The sequence below is a fragment of the Falco biarmicus genome, chromosome Z (genome assembly GCF_023638135.1).
Source record: "Falco biarmicus isolate bFalBia1 chromosome Z, bFalBia1.pri, whole genome shotgun sequence".
Lineage (NCBI taxonomy): Eukaryota > Metazoa > Chordata > Aves > Falconiformes > Falconidae > Falco > Falco biarmicus.
In genome coordinates, this window is record NC_079311.1 from 64,019,132 (window position 1) to 64,043,576 (window position 24,445).

The window sequence follows — 24,445 nt, forward strand, 5'->3', positions numbered from 1 at the left end:
GCATTCTCAAGTTTACCTGTTTGACTAGATTTAATGATGTCACCAATGCCACCTGCAATACGAACAAATGTATCATTAAATGAAAAAGACAAAACCCGAAAACACACACACATCCCCACCCAAATCCACCAGAGAATGCGTTTGCGTTCACATACTCTGTTTTTCTCTAACACATCTCACCCTTCTTCCTGCCTCCCTTTCCCCAGGCACCAGGTACCTTTTCATACTTATTCTCACCAGGCTGACACATCTTCCGCCCACAAACTACATGGTACTGAACAAAAAGTAAAATTCTGCTTTGAATCCCTTGACTATGTCTTTCCAATGTAAAACTCCTCACAGCAAAGTGGTAAAATGGTCACAACCAAATATACAAAATCTTTTTCCCAGAAGATAATTGGAAAATAAGACATGCTGCACCTACAATTTAATATTAATTTCACAAGGGAACAAATATCAAAACTGTCATATTCCAATGAGGAATTGCCTATTTTGATTCAATACTGATCCTTCTTGACCTCAAAAAAGCCAGCTTTGCCAAAACAGACTTCTGACAGCCCTCCTTTTGAAAATGCATGGCTGTTGTTCGTCTTAAGCATGCCTCACACCCTAAAAAAGAACAGGTTACATTACTGTTTTACACAGTGCATGCCTTCCTTGTGCATACATGGGAACATCAGTACTTCTGTGTTTCTCAGTAGACATCCATACCTTTGAATTCATGGGGGAGAAAGGGACAGCATGCCTTTACAATTATTAGGATTTAAAAATGCAAACTGAAAAACATTAAGAAGTATTCAGTCACAGTAAAAGTAGATGTTGTAATAATTACACATCCTGTATATACATGTATTCACGAAGCCAAAGGAAACGCAAGGCCTGTATGCAAACTCTGCCGAGAGATTAAGTATTGCTCCGTTTTCATAAACCCCTCATATTTTACTCTTGCCCCAATAAACAGGAAGGTGGTGATGGAAACTGATTTAATATGGGGCTAGGATACTGACCACAATTGAAGATCCAGCACACAAGTCTGTTTGACTGTTTTATTACAGTCTTCCCAATAAATTGCTTTTCCCAGAAATACTATGCTACCTTCTCAGGGCTGCTGTGTAGCTAGAGCTTGGGTCAGCATTTCCTCATTTACAATACCTGTGTAATCAATGGCTGAGACTTGGCCTTTGCTTTGGAATTTTACACTTAACACACTTAAGATCAATCCATTCATTTACAGAATTAAAATATGCAAGAAACAGATGCACATCTACAGTGACATTTATTTGCCCTTCCTATTAATGCACATCTCTTTCTTAAAAAATAAACCCCCATAACTACCACATAACAAATGTTAGCAGCATCTGATAATTTCAAACAAAATGGAGCCAGGTAATCAAGATCATTCCCTTTGTGCAACAGACAAATCAGCTTCAGCACTTGCCGCACACTTGCCACTGTGCCCCATTTGAGTCTGATCAGTTCTATCACAAAGGCATCATTCTCCAGCATTGGAAGTGCCAGAATAGAAACAATACTAGGAGACAGAACCTATGACCCCTTTAAAAAGCAGAAGTGTCAGCAGAAGATTTTAAAGTGGTTTACATCTGGCTTTTAAACACATATGCACTTTCACCGGGACAGCCACTCTGAAACCTCAAAGGCGGCAGTGTATGGGATTTATTGCTTTTAAATGAGAAGGACAAGTGCTTTCAGGATGAGTGGTAAAGCCACTTCCCTCCTTCAGGCATGGACAGATCTCCATCAGAACAAAGCATAATCAGAAGTCCCATTGGAGAATGCTCCAATTAAACAGTTAATTTTATGGAATAGTGAAGATAGGCGAAACACTTCAGCGCTGTTCTCTCCCTGATAAGAACCCCAAGGAAAAGTACTCCCAGCATTCAGCTGGATCCAGGTTGCAATTCTATTCATAAAAACAATTCCTTAATGCATTCAGATTTCTTTCTGCAGCCTTCAGAATAAAGGTCTTTCTATGGGTGCTGTGTTTCTTGGAGAACAGAATGTTTCATTTTGCTCTAATTCATTCTATTACTGAATTAAACTTTGATGTATTGGTCTTGACAAGTGCTTCATGCTGATTGTATTGTGTATGATAGTATAATCACTCCCCATGCATTTCACACTAGCTGGCTGATTAATGCAATAGATTACCTGCAGCATTGATGGCAAGAGGGAATCATTGCCCTTCTGCACACTAAACTCCAAATGTGCATTAGAAGGAGTGGAGGTGTAACTCAGGGACAAAAAAAATACCTAATTCCTTAAGCTTCCCTTTCTCTCTTGCTGCATGCTGCTGCTCCAAGGGTTAAAGGCGCATGTGTATTTGGCTGAAAGGAAATGAGTATTTACATATTGAGATTCCATTTGAAGCCATCATCAGCGACATGCTCTGATCTCTGTGTCAAGTAATGAAAAACTCCTGCTCCCGCCTTCCTATATTTTCAACTTTTAGCACAATGGAAAAAGGAACTAACCAAGTACTTCTGTCATTTTGCATGAGCCTGTTGTGCTGGACTATGCTTTGAGTTTGTTTTAAAAACTGCTGCATCTTTGCAGATGTTCTGCCAGTTTGCCCAAAAGGCTTCACGTAAGAACAGAAATTTGCTTGAAAGGTACAGTACCTACAATCTCCCTAAAATAGCACTTAGGCTGTCATATATCCATTAGATGCCCCTCTGTACACCTAAAGTACCCTGTAACCTAACCATTGTAACAAGACATGGGCTATGCCTTTCCACTACAAAGCCAGAAGTATAAAGCATATGCAAATTAATCTCCCTGATTAACTTCCCCAATATTCACAAAACTATTCATTTCTTCATAATCAACTGAAGGTAAAAGCAACTGTTAATACCAGCACAAATAGTACAAAAATACTATTTTATGACTATCTGAATAAGGTGCTTCACAATTTTAAGTAGCAGGTAATATTTACAGCTAGGTAGTGAACACGAAGTCTGCTCCTGCCCATAATAGAGATCAGATATTTTATCAAATTTTTAACTGGTAATACACTCTCAGCAGTCACAGTCTACTTTCAAGGACTTAATTTTTCTTCTGAAAATTGCTAAATTTGACTACTAACTATAAATACAATAACCCACCTCTATATAAAATTACCACTGAGATGAATGAGTTCCTCTCAGAGTACATTTTTCTAGGAGGATGCAAAACTGTAGTTTGAGAAGTTCATCAAACAAAACAATGTATTAATAAAAAAAAAAGAAAGAGATGGAAATACCACTCATTTTTTTAAAAAAGTGGAGCAAGCGCAAATACTTGCTTGCACAGTGGGACGTTCAGAAAAAGTATGATTGCCACAACTATGCTCACAAAATGCAAATAACCCACTGTAACTGGCCAGAAGAACACACTGATTGTCTAGTCTCAAATCCTTTCTACTCCAAGATTTCTGGAGTTACTTTTATCTTCCAGTCCAAAAGCGATTGTTGAATTTTCACAAGAACAATATTCACAATATTTTAATTAGTATTTCTAATACAAGAACCTAACAGCTCCTGGTTAGCTGATCTATTGTCTGGCTACCACAACTCTAAATTCTAAGCTTATTTGTAGTTTTCTAGTTGAATTTGTCCAGATCCATCTACAACTGTCAGGTGTCTTCTGTTTGCTTGGCAGAAATTTCTTCCCCATCCATTTTTAAGTCTACGTAGGTATCTTAAAATTCTGAAGGATTTCCTTTGTCTTGCTTTGTCAGACCCAAGCAGACTCAAGATTCCTGCACCTCTCACTTTACATTTCCATTTTTTAAATTATTTTTTCAATATCCATTCAAGACAGAAAACTGCAAAATATCACAAGGCTAGATTGCTGACTAGTAAAACTCTGAGAAGTCAGTGAAGATTCAGTAATTCTTCTCCAGAAATCTATTACTTCTCTCTAGCTTTGGTGTTTACTGAAAGTGGTGCTGGAAAATTAAATTGCAGCTTAATGTTACTGAATTAAAAATATTAAAAATAAAGAGTGAGAAGAAGGAAAAAAATAATGCAAAGTACCAGCTTGGGCTTACAGTAAAACTCTGCCGTAATCTTGGCAGTCATGATTCCACAATTAAGGGCTGCAGTGATTCCTGTACCAGATCCAATACAGAACAATTTTTTAGGACATTTATAAGTAAATCAGACTAACATCTTAGGAATAAAAACATCAAAAACTATTTTAACGTAGATACTTTAAGAAACTTGGCTCCTGTTGTAGTAGAAGTACTTTCCATCCAACTGGACTAAATGGAAACCCAAACTTTCTCTATGGCATTAAAAATAAGCCCCTCAAGCTACGTTTACAAACTGAAGTTAATTATTTTCATCACTATTCCTCAAATCTGATAAATGACACAGGAAAGAATACCCTCTTTGAAAATAGCTCCCACTTACTGTCATACTCTGGCCTCATATACCCTCATTTCATATACCATTATAGCACATGCCAATAATGAAAGAGGAAGGAAATCTTCCTCGGAGAAGATTGTCAGAACCCACCTTTGCAGAAACGGAATGTAATGAAGCCTGGATTCATTCACAGGGGAAATGAAGGTGACAGCAACAGCCAAGACACTCCAGGGCCATGACAGCAATTTCTTTAAGTTGTCATCCATAACTTAGAGCAGCAAAACTGTCTTGTGATGCTAACTCACCAGCACTGTTAATTTAGTGCCTCCAATAGCACAAATCATTCAAATACACTGACATGCATTAACAGCTCATTCTGTGAAAGGGCAGATGTACCTTAAGTGCATGAACTGAATGCAGACATGTTTTATACCTGTATGGCAACCACACCACAGCAGCTAAGACTAAACAAAACTAAAGAGAGAAAGATTATCAATTAAGCAAAGACAGACTACTAGATATGACACACATATTGTATCTTCAGTTGTAAGCCAGCACTATCTACAAGGCCCATGATGAAAGACCAAGGGAAATGGTGCAAAGCATGGCGCATTACACCTCCTTTAAAACAAAGGTCTTCTACAGCTTTCACTTCCAAGGCCAAAAATGTACTCTGTGCAATCAATTGATCTAAACTTAGAAATTTGAAGTTAACTATTTTCTACAGGTGCAGGGCATGGGTACTCTCCTTAGCTTTAAGGCAGAACATGATGCAATTAGAACGTGGGATACTCAAAGAAATCATGACAATATGGATATAAGCGCCAAAGAGCACCCAAATTTGAAACTTAAGAGCCTCGCAGTACCATTTTAAAAATACCATTAAATATAGGGAAATGTGAATGTTTCTACTGCACAGCTGATCCTAAATAGGGATTGCACAAAGTACGCAGCTCCAGAAAAATGGTATTAGAGCACAAAAATTAGGATTCTTTTTCATGGCAGCTCTGAAGTATTCATCAAATTTGGCATGAGGAAGGAATTTCTCTAGAGCCATACTGGCAACAACCCTAGCTACTTTTGTCCTTTTTCCCCCCCTCCACTTAAGTACTAAGCAGAGATAAGCTGTTTAGAACAGCTGGCATGTCCCATTCATACAAGTTTGCCTCTAATTGCTAAGGGAATGAATGCCTGATATAGAAATATAGACGAGTAATAGCTTCATTTCATTAAGGTTAAAAGAATCTAACTTGGCATTTTCTAGAGATGAATATAAACTTTTATCAGAAAAATTCAGAATGGTTTTCAAATAAAAAAAAGGATTTAACACCCCCATTAGTTTGGGAAAATGACAACTACATCTTTCTTAACTAATTTATAATGATACCTTGCCTAAACTCAACATTTAGAATTAAGATCTAGAGATGAGGAGCATAGTGTTATTAATAAAAATTTAGGCATGGTCCTTCAGAAAATACATTGTTCTATTGCTCTACGTGACACGACCTTGTAAAATGATATTTTAGTTTTAAATTTTAACACAAAAATGTATTACTCTAATCCAGAAAGTGGCCAAAATATCATCAAACATGAACTCAAAGTAGACCATCAGGTTGTTCCAACATTTAAGAAGTGGCCCACAACAGGGCAAAGTGCTAGTGAAAAACTGCTTAAGACTACTAGAACTACTTTTATGACAACAACCTATTTAGTATGCATAACAGAAAAGATTCTAAGGGATGTCACCCAGGAAAGCTTTATCCCAAGAATGAGGCTCATGGTGATATCATGAAAGATTCCTACACTTAAAAGCTTTAGAGACCAACAAGTAGTTGAGGTAGACAGGACAGGCTTATGCATTAAAATGCAGCTGGAAGTGCAGAATACTTTTTAAGTTCTCCTTGACATCATAAAGTAAGAGATTTTTATCCACTGCCCTGCCTTGCAAGCTTTTTGGAGACACCCTCCTCCCCATGACACAGCCATCACAGTTTTGCTCCACAAGAAACTAATCTTCAACTTAAAACAGCTCTCTTCCCCCTTAAACAGTTCTTAAATATCAAAATGGAGGAAATTACTAGAAATGTTTGTTTTGAAACATGCAAATTATGTGACGTTTCTTCACCATGAAGGCAAGAGGATATAAAAATACTGAAAATTGTACTTACAAAAAAAAATATCCGATCCTGTAATCTACATGTTGACAAGCTACTGGGCTCTATCACTACACCAAGCAGTAGATACTTGTCTTAGATTCTTCTACTTGACTGCTTTCATCAGATTAAGCATCTGGGATTTAATTTAACAGTTTCAGCTTTATTAAGCTGTCACAAGAGCAGCCCCGCTTTGATAACAGTAGCTGCTCCAATTATGGCTTGGTTTAGGGTTGACAAGTATAATGATTCATTCGTGGCACATGAGAAGCAATAAAAGGTTGTTTTGCATTACAGCTTTAAAAATGTGGGCACTTTTTTTTCATTTAATTTGTCACTTAGCTTTTGCTAAGAGGACATTTAAATTGCAGTAAAAGGCAAATGGGGCTTTTAGTTTAAATGTAATCCCCATATTTAAATGATCTGTAATGGCGTAGTGTTCGAGTGGGAACACTATTGTTTCACAGTGGGCCCTGATGGTGACATGTGACATTTGTATTCAGGTCCTGTATTATCCATGTGGCTAAAGGGCTTCCAATTTCATTTCACAGCCAGAAGCCTGCAGAAAACACCAATTAACTTGCAGATCCCATTTGCCGACAAACCTCAGCCTCTTCCCAATGTCTGGCATCTGGCAGTGCTCAACGTTTAATTCCAAAGCAGAGCCTCACAGTCATCATGATCCCTCAGCTGGAGCACAAAGTCAAATTTCCCCCGCTTTTTAAGGAAATCTTTTCACTTTTGTAAAGACCAAGAAACTTCTCCTTAGTTTTTCATGGATGAATATTAATGGATTACTGCTGTAGTAATATTGCATGGTCCATCTTTTCCCTCTAGACTACAAAAATGTTAATTGACCTTTTCTTCAAATATCAGCTCAACAGGCAACAGCAGATATTTGCTGTGCATCTTCTAAAGTAAATTACCTGAAATGATTCAAATGGGTTTGCAATTGAAACTATGGTATACAATCAACATATTTTGATACTGTCAGAGCAGCAGTGCAGTTCAGGGCTGAAACAACAGGGTCTGCTCAGATTGCAAGTACAGCAGCTGATGCAGTAGTGAAGTGAGGCTGGAGGTCGCACTGTGGCTTTTTGGGATTTACTGTGGCACCTGTAATTTTGCTTAGACAGAGGTAAACAAATCAATTTGATTGATCTAAAATATTGCTTATTTGATGCTGCAGGCAGAGAGTCCACCTCCTCTACCTGCAGACAGGTGCTGTCAAGAAAGTGACATTAATATGAAACCAATGAAACAAGAAGAGGAGTCACTAAAAATTTAACAAAACTTGTTATGTTTATTGGCAGCACATGATAAGACTGCTACAGGTAACAGATGGAGAACACATTTCTGCCTCTCCCACCACCTACCAGCTCAACCCACATAAGCAATGAAGCATGAGACCCTCCAGTTTTCAGTATGGTGGGATACAATTTTGCTGTGTACATGTCCAGCTAAGCACATGCCCTGCTTGGTAAAAGCTGTTATTCCCCAACAAGCCAAGGCATCATAAGAATGACACTCTAAAAGGGTTGTTAACACTTGAAGACAAGTAGTTTATCTACACTCTCTCTGGCAGAGCTTTGCCTGCTCTGATATTAAGGCTTTCCACCACAGAAGTCTATATCTCAACTAGATATCTAGTGCTTTATTAGCCTAATGCTTCATTTAGAGTGAACATAATTTATGCTAAACAGGTTATATCCAGTCTTAGCCCCACCAGACAATATTGCAGTCAATCATGGTCATCTTGAACTCCTAACAGAAGAAAATAGGTTTTGCTTTTGATGCTTCCTTTTTGAATGAAGTATGTTATTGTTGCTTGGACTTAATTTCATGTAGCTTGATTTTGGACTTTAAAATATATCAAGAGCATTAAAGTCCTTGGCTCTATTCTCTGCAGTGTTTACATGATGTCGCATAGGCCACCATCTGTAAAGATTTTCTTTTGTTTCATTTAATTTTCATTTATTTCTGTGTTCCATGCCACATAAGTCAGACATAGCAATATTGACCAGAACACCTCAAGACAGAGTCCTTTAAGTCTAGACTTGAAATGTCTCTCCAGATTAAAGCCAGAGTACAGGTAACTACTCCAAGTTCCATGAACCACAAGATGACTGCATTTAAGACTGTCTTCAGCTTGCTTTGAGAGTCTCCAAGACAGCACCCAAAACTTTACTACAGCTAAGATACAAACATTTAATCCTTCACTCATACACTCAGCAAATCCTCTTCTTACAGAAACAAATTACATTTACCACTGTATTTTAAATAATTCAGGTTGTCTTTTATTGGCACTTAGATGCCAGCTCGTTAGTAGTTTGTTCCAGTACGTTATACCTAGGAAAGCAACGCTTGTGATGACTTAATATTCTTTCCACTGACCTACCCACCTTTAAAATACTGGTGACATCTATACAATTCAAGTTGTTTCGAATTTCCCTTCACCAGAGATCACTACAGATTGAGAACTTCTGAAGGAGTACTACAAAACTGTATTAGCAAGTTGCTGCAACACTTCAGAGCAAGTGTCATCAGACCATACCCGTTTAAATATTTCTCTTCCTTTTTAGCCTATGTTCTTCCCTCCATTGCACAACTAAGTCATGTATCAGGTCACAACTGACCCTCCCTGTAAAGCGGTGTTAATTGTTTTAGCCCTCTGTTACTTGATCTCCTATCTTGCTCAGTAATGGACTTCTACCTTCCTTTGTTAGTATCTTACCATACTCCTAATGATTCTCTTTTTGCCTTCTATTTCCCTCTAGTTGCAAATCAATTTTTTCCTTAACCTTTGCACTTTAGCACTATTGGCTTATATACTTACCCTTAGTGATGTCACTGTGTTTTCTCTTTTTGCTTTGTTATTTTTAGATGCTCTGCTACTTAACAAACGGTTGCAATTGTATTTCTTTCATATCATGCTTCCTCTCCAGAAACTGTACTTGTCTCACACTGTAGATCAGAAATTCAATTTCACCCAACCTTAACCAAACAAGCAAAACTGCGGAAAACTCTAACCTGCTTTACCTAGTACGAAAATAAAGGGTTTTTTGAGCCCAGATATGTAATTGTTTCTTCATTACACATATAAACACCTAAATGATTTAGAAGTCTGTGCATTTACCCAGTTCATCCCAGAGCTGCCTATACTTGTCAGTCATTGCAGTTCCTTGTTGTCTCCAAAGCGCCAGACGAGGGTCAGCCATGAACTGTTCTGTTATCAATGTCAACATGCGAGCTCCATTTGAATCTCTCATCTTTAGCATCTCTCGCACCTAGAAAATTAGTCTTTTAATACAAACTTGAAAAAACAAAGAAATCACAGTACAGACAATATACTACAATGTTTAATATTCCACCTTTGTTAAATAAGAAATGTGATTCATATATGTGATGTGAAATTTTAGTAGAAAAAAAATAGTCCGCCTTCCCAGTTCTAACAATTTTTGGTTTCAGTATCCCACTGCAATTCTTCAAAGACACTACTTGCACATATAATCCACAGGTGTATTACACAAACCATTGCAACACTAATTTTTTGCAGGTTTCTCCAACATTTTGGGGTTAGGAAGAAAGAGAAGAGCAAAGCTGCAGATGGTTGAAATGCTACTTTGTATCCTTACACTGATCAAGACACATTAGATAGCAGTCCACTGCTGTACAACTCATTATTAAGTTGACATGTTGCCAAGGCTTTGTCTTGTTTTAGACCAAGGAGATTTTGAGCAAGACTCAAACAAGTACAGACTGGCCTGGGGAATGGGGGAGAGAAACAAGGGAAGGTTTAGAGTACTAAACACACCTTTGCAAAAAGCAGATTGAGCTGCTTCCCTGATCCATGGTAGCCGCCCTGGGAGAGGAAGAGTTTAACCTGTTCTTGGACCTGCTCCTCATCCAAATGCCAGCAGTTTTCATCATCTATGCTAGCACCTGCTGTTGGGTCAGGAGCACCTGCAAACAGCAAGAAAAGAAATCATTATGTTCTATATAAAGAAGAGAGTTTCATGGGTCCAGGGGAGAAGACTACTGTGGAGGTTTTGTCCATTTTGGATGTCTTGGGTTTAATCTAAACATTGTTTAAAACAGACTTAAGTTTCTCCTCAGTAGTCTTAAACACTTAGAAATTATAGCCTATGAAAAGGTATTTAAATAAGTATTATGTAACAAAACATTAAAATCAAGACAAGGTTCTTTCCTCCCATCTCAGCAGCAACACCAGAATGCTTTTACAAAGAACGTTAGACTTTGCACAGTATTTCCGTAAGTGTGATGTAAAACCATTCTTCCCAAAACACTTGTGTAATTCCTGTACCTTCAGCAATCTTGCTCAGGTTTGACTGCTAGTGAGCACAGCTATTGATGACCAAGAGGAAAATCATCACCTCTGTGCCTCTGAGCTGTGATGGCTCTGCAAAGCTAAAAAAACAAATAAATCCCCAAACAAATCCAAAGTCTTAAAGCACTAAAAGGCATTTCCATGATAAGAGGCACAGTTGTGTAAGATTGTGGTGCTTCCAAAGGAGCATTTTTACATGGGCAATGTCATCAGCACAGAAGCAATTCAGAGCAACTCTACCTGAATTAGCCTAGTGTGAACTGAAGTGACTGGATTTACATCAGTCAGTACTTTGGCCACAGGCTGCTCCAACTCAAATTCTGCAGCAGAGATCAATGACTTTGTACCTATGGCCTCTTTTAATGGCTGGCAAAATTAACCAGAACAAGTTCTTGCAGGATCTAGCAATCTGCATTTTTCTGAAGACTGCACCTCTGCTGGAAGTTTTTTGGAAGGTATTCAAACTGAGAAGCATGTATCTAGATTGTCAAGGAAACATCTCAAATAGTGCATCACCATACCAGATATAAGGTATTTAAAGCACGCCCAAGACCCAATGGACTTGATATGTTGATTCTGGGCTTCTCAAAACCATGTAATCTCTATCTTCATTAGGTTTTGAGAATGCATTAGAAATTGGATTATGTAACACAATCTTATCAATTAAATCCAAGTCCATGTTACCTCTGTAACCCAAAAAAGAAAAAAAAAAAAAAAGGGATACTTGCAGAGAAAGAACATTACATAATCAGATCTGTAAAACCTTGCTTTTCCAAGCAGCCCTGAGAACCTGAAAGGCAAAGCAAGCTACAACTCTTCAGATGTACAGGAATTAAACATTAATTCTATTGATTCAAGCCTTTATTTCACAATTGCAGCTCTATCACATAGATGAAGATTTAAGTGGTCACAGAGAATGCTGGAATCATTTTTCAATGAAAATACAACCAGAAGATTTAAAGGGTCAGAGGGATGTCCTGTCCACTAGCTGCTGAGAGGAAAAAAACATCCCCAGGTCAGCAACTTTCTGAACTGCCTCCAAGTTCAGAGCCTACAGCTGGAAATACTGCATTGCTCTGTGTGTGCATAAATATATATACACACACATATATATTTAGATTAATAAGAAATTGTGTATTAAAGATGTGAGTGAACCCTCCCACCTTCCACAGGAACTGCAGCAGCAGGAAATATAGTGAGAAGACGGGAGTCAAGCCCAGGACAGTACAAAACCCAAGCAATGAAAAAAATCTCCTCTTCTGCAAGTGCTTCCATCTTTATTTAAGGGGCTTTCAATTCAGTCAGCTACATGCAACACATACTGATAACTCTTCAGTTGCAAAGAAAGAGATAAGGAGGAGAATCAACCCACATGAGAACAAGCAGTGCAGCTGTTGCACAGACCTAGGTTTGCAGTATCACCTTGCAAATAGTTTAAATATTTAATTGCTCTAAAGCACAGAGAAAAGACCTTTGAAAAGGAGCTACGTAAAAGCAACAATACACAAAATACATTTGCATCTACCCTTCACTCCAATGGAGATTTATCTTTAAATAATCTCGGTATGACTACTTCTAAACTGAATTAAAAATAGCCCAAGATTCCTCAGCTATGCTTCCCTATTTAGGGAAAAAAACAAAAATTCTTCCAGAACTGTTTACATTTTATCAAAAGCGCATCGGTCAGTTTGTGCTACAAGGTTAAATTTCAACACAGCTACTGCAGATTCTTTAACAGCGTTCCTTTATGGGAACAAGAGCACCCGCTGCCCCAGGCCAGCAACACTGACCCCACCAAGGCCTATCCTCCCAGCAAGATTCTACATACACCTTCTACAGGAGCTCAGCATCGCTATACTTATACCAGCTTTATTTTCATGCCAGTAGGCTAGGAGCCTGTAAAAGCTGATGACACCAAGCCAAGGGTCTGAGCTCTACAAGGGTGTTCAGCACAGTACTACGGATATGCCTGACAGACCAATTCTTTCTTATAAGATCTTGTATAGGCTATATGCTCAGTGTGATCCAAAATTTTAATTGGGATGTGTAAAGAAATTTAATGCATCCGGCACCAGCTACAGCTGTAATTCACTGATCCTTCAACACTACTGGCATTCCTCAGCAACAGCCATGGACTAACAAGGCATGGAGATGACGTGTCCGATCAAGCACAAGCCCAGACCACCTTCCCACCACGGCAGCAGGCAGGCATCCTAGCGGTGCTGCTGGGGAAGCCTCAGCTTCCACTGCCCACATCATTTTTGTTCTGGGGTTGAGACATGACCACCTCCACGCCTCTCAACTAAGCGGTTTTCAAGATCACTATGTTCACTTAGAGTCAGGTGAACACTGATCTATCTATGTTTCCTCTCCCACTCGAACACAGATGACTCCTGGGCAATGGACAGGATTTCTACACTACCACTTTCCTTCTGAACACATGGAAGCCAGTGAATGGACAAGAAACTATCTGAACAAGCAACAGGAGAGAGCTGCCTTAGGAGCTGTGAGATGAAGGCCTCCCTAGCAATACCCAGCAGAAGGCTCGGGCTCAACACCAGGCGGAGCTGAAGGTTCAGCCCAAAGGTGGTGGCCTCGCTCAGGATGCAGTGTGGCCATGAACGGGCACTGAGGCTTCAGCAGATGGACCATTTGGCTGGGCAGAGGAACATGGGCAGCCCTGAACTTAATCTCTGCAGTGCTGTTTGCTTTCAAGATCAAGTCCTGTTCCCTACTTGTAAACTGAGGTTAAGTATTACATGCTTTAGAGGGGTGTCATGAGGATAAATTAGTTCACATTTGAACTATGAAAGTGAAAAGCACTGTATAATTATACTAAATATTTAAACCTGTAATTAAACTGTGTCAGATTATAGACACTAACATATTAATTTCCCTCCCTCCAACCTCTGGCTTTTTTAACTTCTGTCATGACTGCTCTTTCTAATAGGTTTTACATTATGTACTTGGAGTTAAATACAATATTTACACTCAGTATATAGATACAACCATACATACTTACGCTCTTTTACTGAAATTACTAAACTGCAATCTTAGCAATCAAAGCAGGAATACTGTGCACCACTTTGTAACACTGAACACTCAAAATCTGAAAACAGGGTAACAGCCTTTTACATTTATGGTCGTAGCAGGTTCACAAGTTTTAAGCAGCAAAAGCATTAAAAAACCCCACGAACGCAGATCATTTACACAGCGATTTTAAGAGAACTTTCAAAATGCACAACAACACTCAAGAACTGATGCTGTGTTGGAGAACTTAACCTACAAAAGTAAGTAGAAGCAAAGCAAGAAGCACTGAATAAAATAGGCTAAGAACTGCCTGTATTGCAAACTACTCAGGTGCAGATCTACAGTTAAATGTGGTTAAAACAGAAAGGAGTCTCTAAGGCAAACCCACTTCCCTGATCCTTATTTTTGAATTATCACAAGTTGTCTTTAAATGAAACCATGCCAAATTACTCATTCATATCCATACTGAAATTTTTTGAACCTCATTTAAAAAAAAAAAAAAATCTTACTTAACTGGTCTACAGTTCATTTGTATAAATTCTATTAGATGTCATCCCACAGCAGCATTAAGGAGAAGATATGGGAAAATGCTTACAAATAAAAAGCATTACTTACTGAGTACTATGCAAAGACTGAATGGTCCCAGCTAGAAACCAATACTGCTGTACACTGATTCACAACAGAGTAGTGATTAATTTTATAAACTTAGTATGCTCAGAATTATTCTAAACAATAATTATATAAACCCAAAGATCATAAAATTAATGATTCAAATATATTATTTTGCCTTTGATTCCCCAAATGATTCAAAGTTTAGACATAAGTCACTTAATCTTGCATTTAATTTCAGAACTCCTGAGTGGAATATTAACACCTGTTCAGCAGTGCACAGCATCAAGAAAAACTACTGCTGTGAAGCAGCCAGTGCTAACAACAAAAGGTACGAAGACAAGGACAGGCTACGCTAAGTTGCTGAGGAAAGTTAATAAACCCTCAACAATTTTAACGTCGAGAAAATTCTTGACCTTCCATCTGCACATACAGCAAAATGCATAAACTTACCTGCTGACAATATCTAACCTCTCCTGCTAAAAATCCAGTTATCTCAAACATTATATAGCAGTAAGTTTCAGAGTCTACTTGTGTGTGGTAGATAAAGGAACTTCCTTCACAGTACAGACTAGCATGCATTACTTCCCTTTATTTTTACCTGTTATGTCTCAAACCAAAATCTCACCATTTATCTTCTGTATAACAAGTTTTAGTTTAATGTTTAATGTATCTGAGAAAACCTTTCTTAAAGCTGTAAGTTTTATAAAGTATTTTTAATGTTATTTTGCAATTAGTAATATTTCATTTTATTTTACATTGTACTACTTATTTAATTCTACTTGCGTTTCTAAAATTTCTCTAGTTTTTTTTTCTTCCTTCCCAAATTACTTCCTTCCCAAATCCGGTTCACTAAACAGTTCTCATACTAAGCACTGGAGCACTTCACTTTCATCCTTCTTGAAAGGAAACTCAAATGCCATTTCCTCCATTTTTCTTTTGCAACTAGTTTCTTAATCAATTGTCTGTTTAAGCAGGGCCATATGAAACATTCCATCATTACTTAAAGAAGAAAAAGTATCCTTAACATTAAACATTCCTTTTTCTAGTAGATCAGCAATACACCATATTTTGTTGTTTGGCCCTATCCTACCCTACAATTTTCCTACAGATTCACCTGTACCTCTGAATTACCTTTTGGAACTTAAAATATACTGGAACAATGCTAGATACTAGGAAGTTTTCTTTGAAAGTGATTTTTCTAATAGATGTTTCCTTCCTTGATGCCTCCAACAGCACTCCCAAAATACGTTACAGGCTAACATTTACAGAGGATGCACCTAAATCTGCCTTGACAAATACAAAACCAACTACCCAGGTACCTCTGCTTCTAAGGAGACAAATATACTTAAACTGCTTTTTCCCTCTTAAATTGGAGTTGATCTGCTTTTGGTTTTGTAGAGTGCTTTGTATTGTGAGTCAGAGAATCACAGGATGGGATAAGGTCTGGAGAAATTTGTACAGTTCTTCTAAAGGCATAGATTGCAACAGCAGCACGAAACAGTCAGGAAAGAAACAGTACAGCTTAAAAGGTAGAAATTAAATTTTTTTGCTAGGCTGTCCTTAAACCAGTAAAAGGCAGACCCTTTTTCACTCTGTACATAATAGCAAATGCTTGCTAGGAGGAGATTAATATGCCAACAGACCCACACCGCACCCCACCCACCAGCACCTTACAGTTACTTTCCTATTTCCATGCAAGTTCTCAGGAACATAGTTTGACCTTCCAACCAATTTAAGCGAAAGTTTCATATCTAAGAAAAGACAGACCCAAGACGACAAACCCGTCTGATAATCCGTCATCCTGACTGTTCTCTTCCTAGCCTAACACGCCTGACAGCTCCCTCTGCTATGATGGTACAAAAATGAACAGGGAGGAAAAGCGCCTCAGCAGAGCAGGGTCCAAATTTACATCCAGATTCCTGAGTCAGCATCCCCAAATTGAAACTCAATGTGAAGCCACCAGTTGCACAGTGCAGATGACAGGGTATCAGCACGAATACCTGCAGTGTTCTTCAGCACAGAAGATCAGACCGCACAGATCTCCAGTTTTGAAATCATCAGAAACACATGCAGCTGTAGCAGTGTCACATGAGAACATCAAAACAAAACAAATCTTCTCAATTGTAAGAGGTGTTTTTGTACTCTAAAAACACGCAAAACCCTCTTGTAGTGTAATCACCACCAAATGAAAATTAGTGTGGCAGATACAGCTGAGGTTTCCATATAAATCACTTTGCTCTCCTGAAGTCACTGAACAGGTAACACATTCCTGCGCTTTTAACAGCATCCCCTTATTTTTTCCTGCAGTGAGGCTCAGTTATGATGCAAGAAAGGATAGTGCATCATTTGTATCCACCAAAGAAGTAAGATTTGTCATTTCAAAACCCATGTCACGATTGTAAGTCACTTCACTTGTTCCCCCGTAACCTCATTCACAAGGGAGGTAGCCAAAGCCAAACACTGCCTAAGACAGAATTTTGAGCAAATGAACACTTACCAAATTCACCTTTTGTAAAAGGAAAATACTGCAGAGTTGTTCCATCTCCCTAGCCAGCTCATAAGCAAGTCAACAAGACTGCTCTGGTCACAGCTTCTCAAAGTCCCGGGTCATTCCTACAGCTGATTTCTTTTGCCTATTACTAGAAATACATGAAAACCAGAACTAGTACAGCCACCACGAGATAAAAAAAAAAAAACAATGTATGAGTTGAAGTTTTATATAAGACAACCCTGAAATTAAAACACCTCTAGACAACATTGAAAAATTATTTCCTCATCCAACTCCAGATTCAGGACTTCACTTAATCAAAGCTGTTTCTGGTGTTCCTGTACCAGGTCTCCTCTTACTTTTACAAGCACGTCTTCAAGTTTTTCCTCTTGCTTACCTGTGCCTTCAAGCAGCGTTCAATATAAATCCTCTTCAAACACTAGTTTAGTGAGGTTAAACTATTCAAAGCAAGATAGGTCTACTAGGCAGTTTTGTGTTACAAACTGAACATCTGCAGCACAGGAGATATAAAAAAGTGAATGGTGATCCTATATTCACCAGCCTGTGCTATTACAGCCAGCTAGAGATTTTTTGGGGTCTATTTTTTGTAATTTATTTTTTTTTTTGGTTAATGTAAGGAATTTGATTAAAGGTCAAAATAACAGAATTACAGTACAAACTGCAGGACACTTACTTGCTATATAACTAGATAAACTTCTATTTTCCTTAAAAGAATCCTGTAATGTAGTAACACCTTAAACATTTTAAAAAACCCTCAGACCATGGTTTTATGGTAGTCTGAGAGAAAAAGCAGGACATTACAGATCCTCTTTTGTAAGCCAGCTTTCTTTAGTAATAGCAGTTTACTTTCTTACGCTGTCTGGATTTTCTATTTCAGTTTTTGGTATTTTATTAAGAAATACCACAGTCAATACAGACATACCTCAATTTCATTTACTGGGAAAACAGCAACGTGTAAGAAACATTTTAGGTTTGTGGTAATTTTAAGCAACCCTACTCAAATTCATTGTGAAATTTCATCATTGATCATTTATGAAATTAACTTAGTTTTTTGGTTTCCTATTCTTTTTGCTATTTGGGCTGCGATATAAACATCCTCTCTAAAAACACTTTAGATACTAATGAGTAAGGAGATATTTTGACAATAAGAAAGTAGCTGACAGACTAACAGGCCTAAGATCAGCATAATTACAGACTTAACACTGATCAGGTTTAAGAGCTCTCTGCAACAGCTTGTCATTTCTCTTACATTACCCATAGTGTAGTTAATACAGCCACACATAGCCATCATCTGCCCCTCCTTTCCCACCCCTGCCTTCCCCTTTTCTCATCACCCTTGACACTCATACTCACCATACTTCTTCCTTCCCCTTAGTTCATGTTCAAGCTATTACCAATTCTCATGCAATACATGCCTACAGTTTACAACATCTGAGAATCTTCCTCTATTGCTTAATATCCTGCTCTGCTTTAGGTTCCCCTTCTTTCCACTGTCACCAGGCAGCTCTGCCAATCACCTTCCCATTAGGTCCAGTAACAACTAGAGCAACTGCCTTGCCTCTAGCCACATTCCTGTAGCTCCCAAAGCCAAAAAGAGCGATGCTCCTGAAATTCACCTTCTTGCAGCACCACCTGCCTGAGTCTGCCAGGGTCACCAGCTCCTAAGGAGAGGGGCTAGGCTGCAGATGAGTCCTGTTACTGAAAACACTCCCTTCCTTTGTTCCACCTACATTATATCTAACACACATTGTTTTCTTACTCCAATATTAAACAGCTTGGTTGTGTACGTACTACAAACTCTCTGGCATAGCAGTCATCTCTCTTAAATATCAATGCACAAGAACTGTTCCTGTCAATGAACAAACAAAAAAGATGTTCTTGGATATCTGGATAACTTATTCTTCCCATGTAAACTGCCCATATGCTTACAGCTCTGCTCACCTGAGAGGTCTTTTCTATTAAGTGACCTTGCAGGAACACAGGACTAAAACTAGCTGGGTCACCTTAAATCCACAATTAGTCACTTTCAGTTCTGCAGGGTCCATGTAAAAGCCACCTCAGAAGCCTCATCACACCCAGCACACTTTAACAAACATAAGACGTTCAGGAAAGGAACCTGAGAGCCATTAAAACCACGTGCAGCAGAAAATCAGGACAGATTAAGACCACTGCTGATGCTGTAGGCTGCTGCAGCACTAACAGGAAAAAGGTAGTGAAATATAGGTTTTATATGCCCCCTGACTTCATACAGAAACTAAATCCCAAAGGATAACAAAACTATATTTAATGAATTAAAAACCAGTATCACCTACTTGCTTTTATGCTTTGTCACTAAAACAAAATTACACAATCAAAATATCAGAAGGTTAGTTCAAGAAGAACAAAACCAAAAAGATGCCATTGGTAAGTTGGTAAGATAGTTCCTTTATGCAATGTGGCTATATAAAGAACACCACTACTCAGTTTTTCATAGCTGGAAAATACAAGCGTGAAGCCAATCAGGCCACATCACCAGTGCTGGACATATCAAGCCCATTGCTTATGAATTTTTTTCTCTTTCCCAAAAAGTACGGTTTTCTAAACATCTTAAAGTCAAGGGTCAATAACAGAATTCTCTTCAGTAAACACAGAATCACAGAGTAATTCAGGTTGGAAGGGACCTCAGCAGGTCACACTTCTGAAAGGCACAAAAAAACCCCTCCAAACCAAACAGGGAATGAAGCAAAAGGAAGAACAAGTAACAAACTCACCATGGACTTGATTGATTTCTGAATTCTGAGAAAGAATTTCATCTGCTAATTTCTGGGCAGTTGGCAAAACTTCTGTGTGGTGCACTGTGATCAAATACTGTACAAATTTTTGTAGTTGGTCTCTGTTCATTTGAAAGAGTGTCTCTGAAATGGGAAGATGCAGTTTGACCTGATCTGGCTTGCGGATCCGGTATAAAGAAAGTGCCACAACGTGGGCACAGTAAAATATGTCCTTGTTTCCACAGCTACAGGTCACTGAGGTAATCTTGCAACGATCAAAGCTGATAGCTACATTGCAAACAGTTTCTGGCTCCGATTGCATTGCAGGCTCTGTCACTGTGCCACTCAAGTGGAAACCTGTGCAGGAAAAAAACCAAAAGAGAACTTAATATAAATAAAATACTGTATCTCCTTATCAAGAATCTTTCCTTAATAAAGTAAAAGACATCATCTATTTCTGAGAAATAGTATTTTAAAGGACTTGGTTTAATTACAAATATGATTAGCCCTTTCTTTCATATGTACACTTTTTTGTCTCCAACAAAATCAAAAGGGGGGCAAAATCCTAGCTTACAAGCCTTCTTTGCCATTCTATCACAACATTCCTGGAAGTCTGATAGTAAGAAAAACATTTATTTGGTAAACGATAGCTGCAGAAGCAGAGCTGCATCCAATTAAGACCAATGTGGAACTCCTGGTACCTCAGCAGGTTGGCAGCAGTTTTCCAAACCCCACCAACCAGGAAGCCTGCGGCACCTACCAGCAAATTTAACCATTCTCTCGGTAAGTATGAAGGAAGTAGTGCACTCTAGTGGCACAAACCCAGGTCCCAACCCTGCCACTGACTCACTGACACAAATCACTTCACCTCTTCGATGGCACCTCTCCCACCACTGAGTTCACATTAAAGCTCACCTTCACCCAAGGGATACGGTATGACAGCTATGTTTGTGTAGCTCTTTGGAGATGGAAACTGCTGCAGTTTCCAATACACTGGATGTCAGATTTATAATACTGAATGAGACACATGTGCACTATTTCAGAAGTCTGCATTACGGTCCTGTTCTCCATTCAGCATAGTAAAGCACAAGGCAAAAGAGCTTGTTGGTTTTTGTTTGGTTTTCTGGTTTGGGTTTTTTGTATTGTAAGAAGATATGGAGTACTGCAAGAAAGATGTTTGCTTCAGCAAAGACGCCCTAGTTGACACCAAGCCCTGTTGAACCAGGGTCTCAAACTCTGAAGATAAGGCCTAAGCCCACCTCTGTTTGTGCACCACGAAGTCCCAGGTTTGGCTCTGAACACCTTATTACTGAATAGCAGAATGTGGGGGTTTCTTCCTGATTTTATGTAAGAATGACCTTGATCGTTGGCTCAAGCATTAAGTTAGAGGCACAGATACAGGGCAATACAACCAAGTTTCATATGCCATACCAGGATTAAACTCGAACATATAGCACATAAAAAGTCTGGGATGGACACTACAAGGTGTTATGCATTAACTACTCATAATGGAAATACTATAAAACCACACCCCCTCAAAGTCAAAAACTTTTTGGTATTGTTTAAATACCAGAAGAGTGTACTGTAGGCAGCAGTATCACATGAAAATTAAGTGGAAAAAGAATACATACATAAATCTAGTCCAAAATATTGTATCTCCCTTTTTTTTAAAAACGCTCAAGTTACAGGAAACAGAGGAAGATCTCTCATTTTTTCCATTTATTTATACTGTACATTACAGAGCAGGTTTTGCAGTCAGCATCATTGTTTGGATTACATTCAAGGGCAGGTACACTGATACTCTACTCTGAAGAAGGTCATACGCACACACTAACGTCAACTTTGCAAGAAGATGCTTACCCGTTAAAGTAGTTAAGAGCCAAGGCTGAAGAGGCAGTAAGCTGTAAAGTGCACAGAGAGGAAGGGGGGTGGACTAACAGGCCCAGGAATACATGATATTCTTGTTCTTGTCTCCACTCGACACTTGCACGGAAAGGGGAGTGCAATTGCCCCTTACAGCATGAGCTCCTCCCTCTGTGTTTCCCTTTGCTTTTTAGGTAATCATGGCATGCTCCTGTAAGTGCCTCCTCTCAAAAAGAGAGGCTTTGTTAAAACTTAGCCATCTCTATTTCAGTTTAATTCTCAGTACGTGTAAGTTGAATTGGTGGTCCCAAAGAAACTGCAGGGGAGATTTCTCTCCTTGATGTCCCTTTCCTCTAAAGCATACATAAAATTATTGTCTCTCATCTGTGAGTTGAGGAAAAGCCTAACACTTGGACACTGAAAGGGCATTATCCCACTCCTTGCTACTCTCAGTAACTACCTGAGCCCCTATTAATTCCAACAGAAAAAGGCCCAGTGATAGATTTTCTACTGAACAGATTTTAAAAAAATAAAAAGCCCTACCATCTACTCCAACAGTATCACTTCTGATTTGTCAGTATATAATTCAAGTACTCAAAAAGTTAAAATCTTCCTGGAAAGATGAATGTCTCCAGAAATATTCCGAGTTAACAGCAGGCCTGCCTTTAAGTACTGCACTGTTCAGATGCAAACACGGCTCACTGCATCCCCTCCCTCTCCACTGCCATTTTCTGAGAATTCACATTACAAGCAGCAACATTTACAAACACAGATCCTGGTCCAAACAATTACAACAGCAGTACCATCAAATCACCTAACGTACCCTTCTTAAATTACAGAGGGCTTAAACAGAAACATCAGCTGCTCTTGCAGGCTAAAATGTAGCAGCTCTGTATTAACTATGCTGCAATGATGGACTACACCCGCTAACTGTGAAAGACTGTTCTCCGCTTTTTCTGTTTTTGAAGAAGAAAGAATTTGTTGTTAGGACATACAATCTTCAAAAAGGTTTCCATACGCTACAGAAAACAACTGGGGAAGTTTCAGCTCAGAAGCCCTGCCAGGCCTGTCACAATTTAACCTACCAGACATCAAATGCCACCTTCTCTATTGCTACCAGCACTGCAGAGTACTCAGCCGGGAAGGCTGGTCCCCTCCCAAAGACACAGCCTTAACCTCTTTTAACCTAACCTTAACCTAATCATTTAATATTCTCCAAATAAAGTATGAAAAGTTAGGACCAGGTAAAAATGCAGCATAGTGTGCTTTGCTAGGAAGCTTTCACCGACAGTAATTTATAGCCTGCCGAGGACAGAGGCATTACATGCTCCTGGAAGAAGGCAAAAGGAACCACCTGTGTGGGGACTCAGTGACATTTCAGTAACAGATCTGAAGGAGAATAAAACCTGCAAGCCCTCACTACAAATAGGTATTCCCCTTCAAAGGGAAAATTCCCCTTTTACTCAAAGTTACAAACCTTGCTGCAAATACTTATCCATTAAAAAAACCCAAACAAATTAAAAAACCCAACCAAGAATACTAACATTTCACTTTTAAATGAAAAAGCTCATTTGTCATTACCTAAAAACAATGAAAGAATTGCAGGCAGAAAACTATGTTCGCTACAGAAACTATTTATAGAGCAGGCATGTCTCACCTTTTCCCTTCAGCTGCTGCCATTCGGTAGGTTTTACTGTTTTCAAACCAGCATGTGACCAGTAATTCAAGCTCTGCTGACACGTTCAATGTGCAGAGGCTTTGCATTCTGCAAAAATGTGTTTAGAAAAGCAGTTGTGGCATTAAGACAATGCCTCAAATGAAGCTCTTTTACATAGTGATTTGGCTTCTGTTGAAGGTTCACCTCAAAGACCACAAGAATTATTTAACAGCCAAAAACCAGTGTTTTCAACTGCCGTACTTCTGGAAGGGGACTGAGCCAAGATGTCATGAGGAAGAAGATATTAAGAAGTCAGTGAATTTTACAAAGCAATTTTTGCCAGAATCTGTTTAACAGCATCCAATCCACTAACTAAAAACATTTTCAAACTGTAAAGCTGCCCGATACATGAAAATTCACATCACCACATATTTGCCCACGTAAGTATGTATGTTTGTCATAAAAAGTAAGTACTTTAGAATAAAGAAACTTTGAAATGTAAGGTACTGAAGAAAAGAAACAACAGTAGCATGTGGAGAAGCAGCAACAGGATGGCTTTTAGTTACTCAAGTCAAAAGTTCTAAAACAGTGAATTCCACTAATCCAGTGGATTAAGCAGCAAAGCTACTGCACTAAATAAGCAGCATTAATGACATCTCACATGCTTAATTCATTTCTACTGTCTCCCAGTGTTACAGAGCATCTTCCTCAATATACACAAATAGACTTGAAGACACATTTTAGAAAGATACGGGCCAAAATGAACGAAAACTATCAGAACAAGAAGCTATGTAAAGTGTTGGGGGTGGGGATTATGCTGACTTAACATGGTGGTGTGGTTCAAGGAAATAAAACAAGTACAATATAACTTCTGAATTAACTGTGAATAGTAATTCAATCCAAAATGTTAGACCACTGGTTTATTTTCTCTCAGTAATTTAAACTTCACAATTCTAAGATGCTCCTTTAGACACATAAGAAAAATATAAAGAAAAAAATCGCTCATTCAAGGGGAGCTGCACTGATTTGTCATTCAGTCATCAATACAGCAAGCTATTCTGGAGTGAACTTTGAAAAAAACAGTTCTTTCTCAAACTTTTTTGCTGTCCATTCAAAATTACGAAAAATACGCTATCAAAACAAACACACGACAAAC

General features: G+C 38.6%; 1 protein-coding gene across 2 annotated transcripts in view; it reads right to left on the reverse strand.

Annotated features, from left to right (window-relative positions):
* ZSWIM6 (zinc finger SWIM-type containing 6) overlaps positions 1–24,445 on the reverse strand; it is a 112,337-nt gene that overhangs the window by 29,742 nt on the left and 58,150 nt on the right. For both annotated transcript variants that reach the window (XM_056324758.1, XM_056324757.1), the window contains exons 2-4: positions 19,770–20,126; positions 10,335–10,483; positions 9,657–9,807 (exon numbers count right to left, since the gene is read on the reverse strand). In XM_056324758.1, coding sequence (XP_056180733.1) covers positions 9,657–9,807; positions 10,335–10,483; positions 19,770–20,126 — 657 coding nt within the window. The remainder of the gene's footprint in view (positions 1–9,656; positions 9,808–10,334; positions 10,484–19,769; positions 20,127–24,445) is intronic.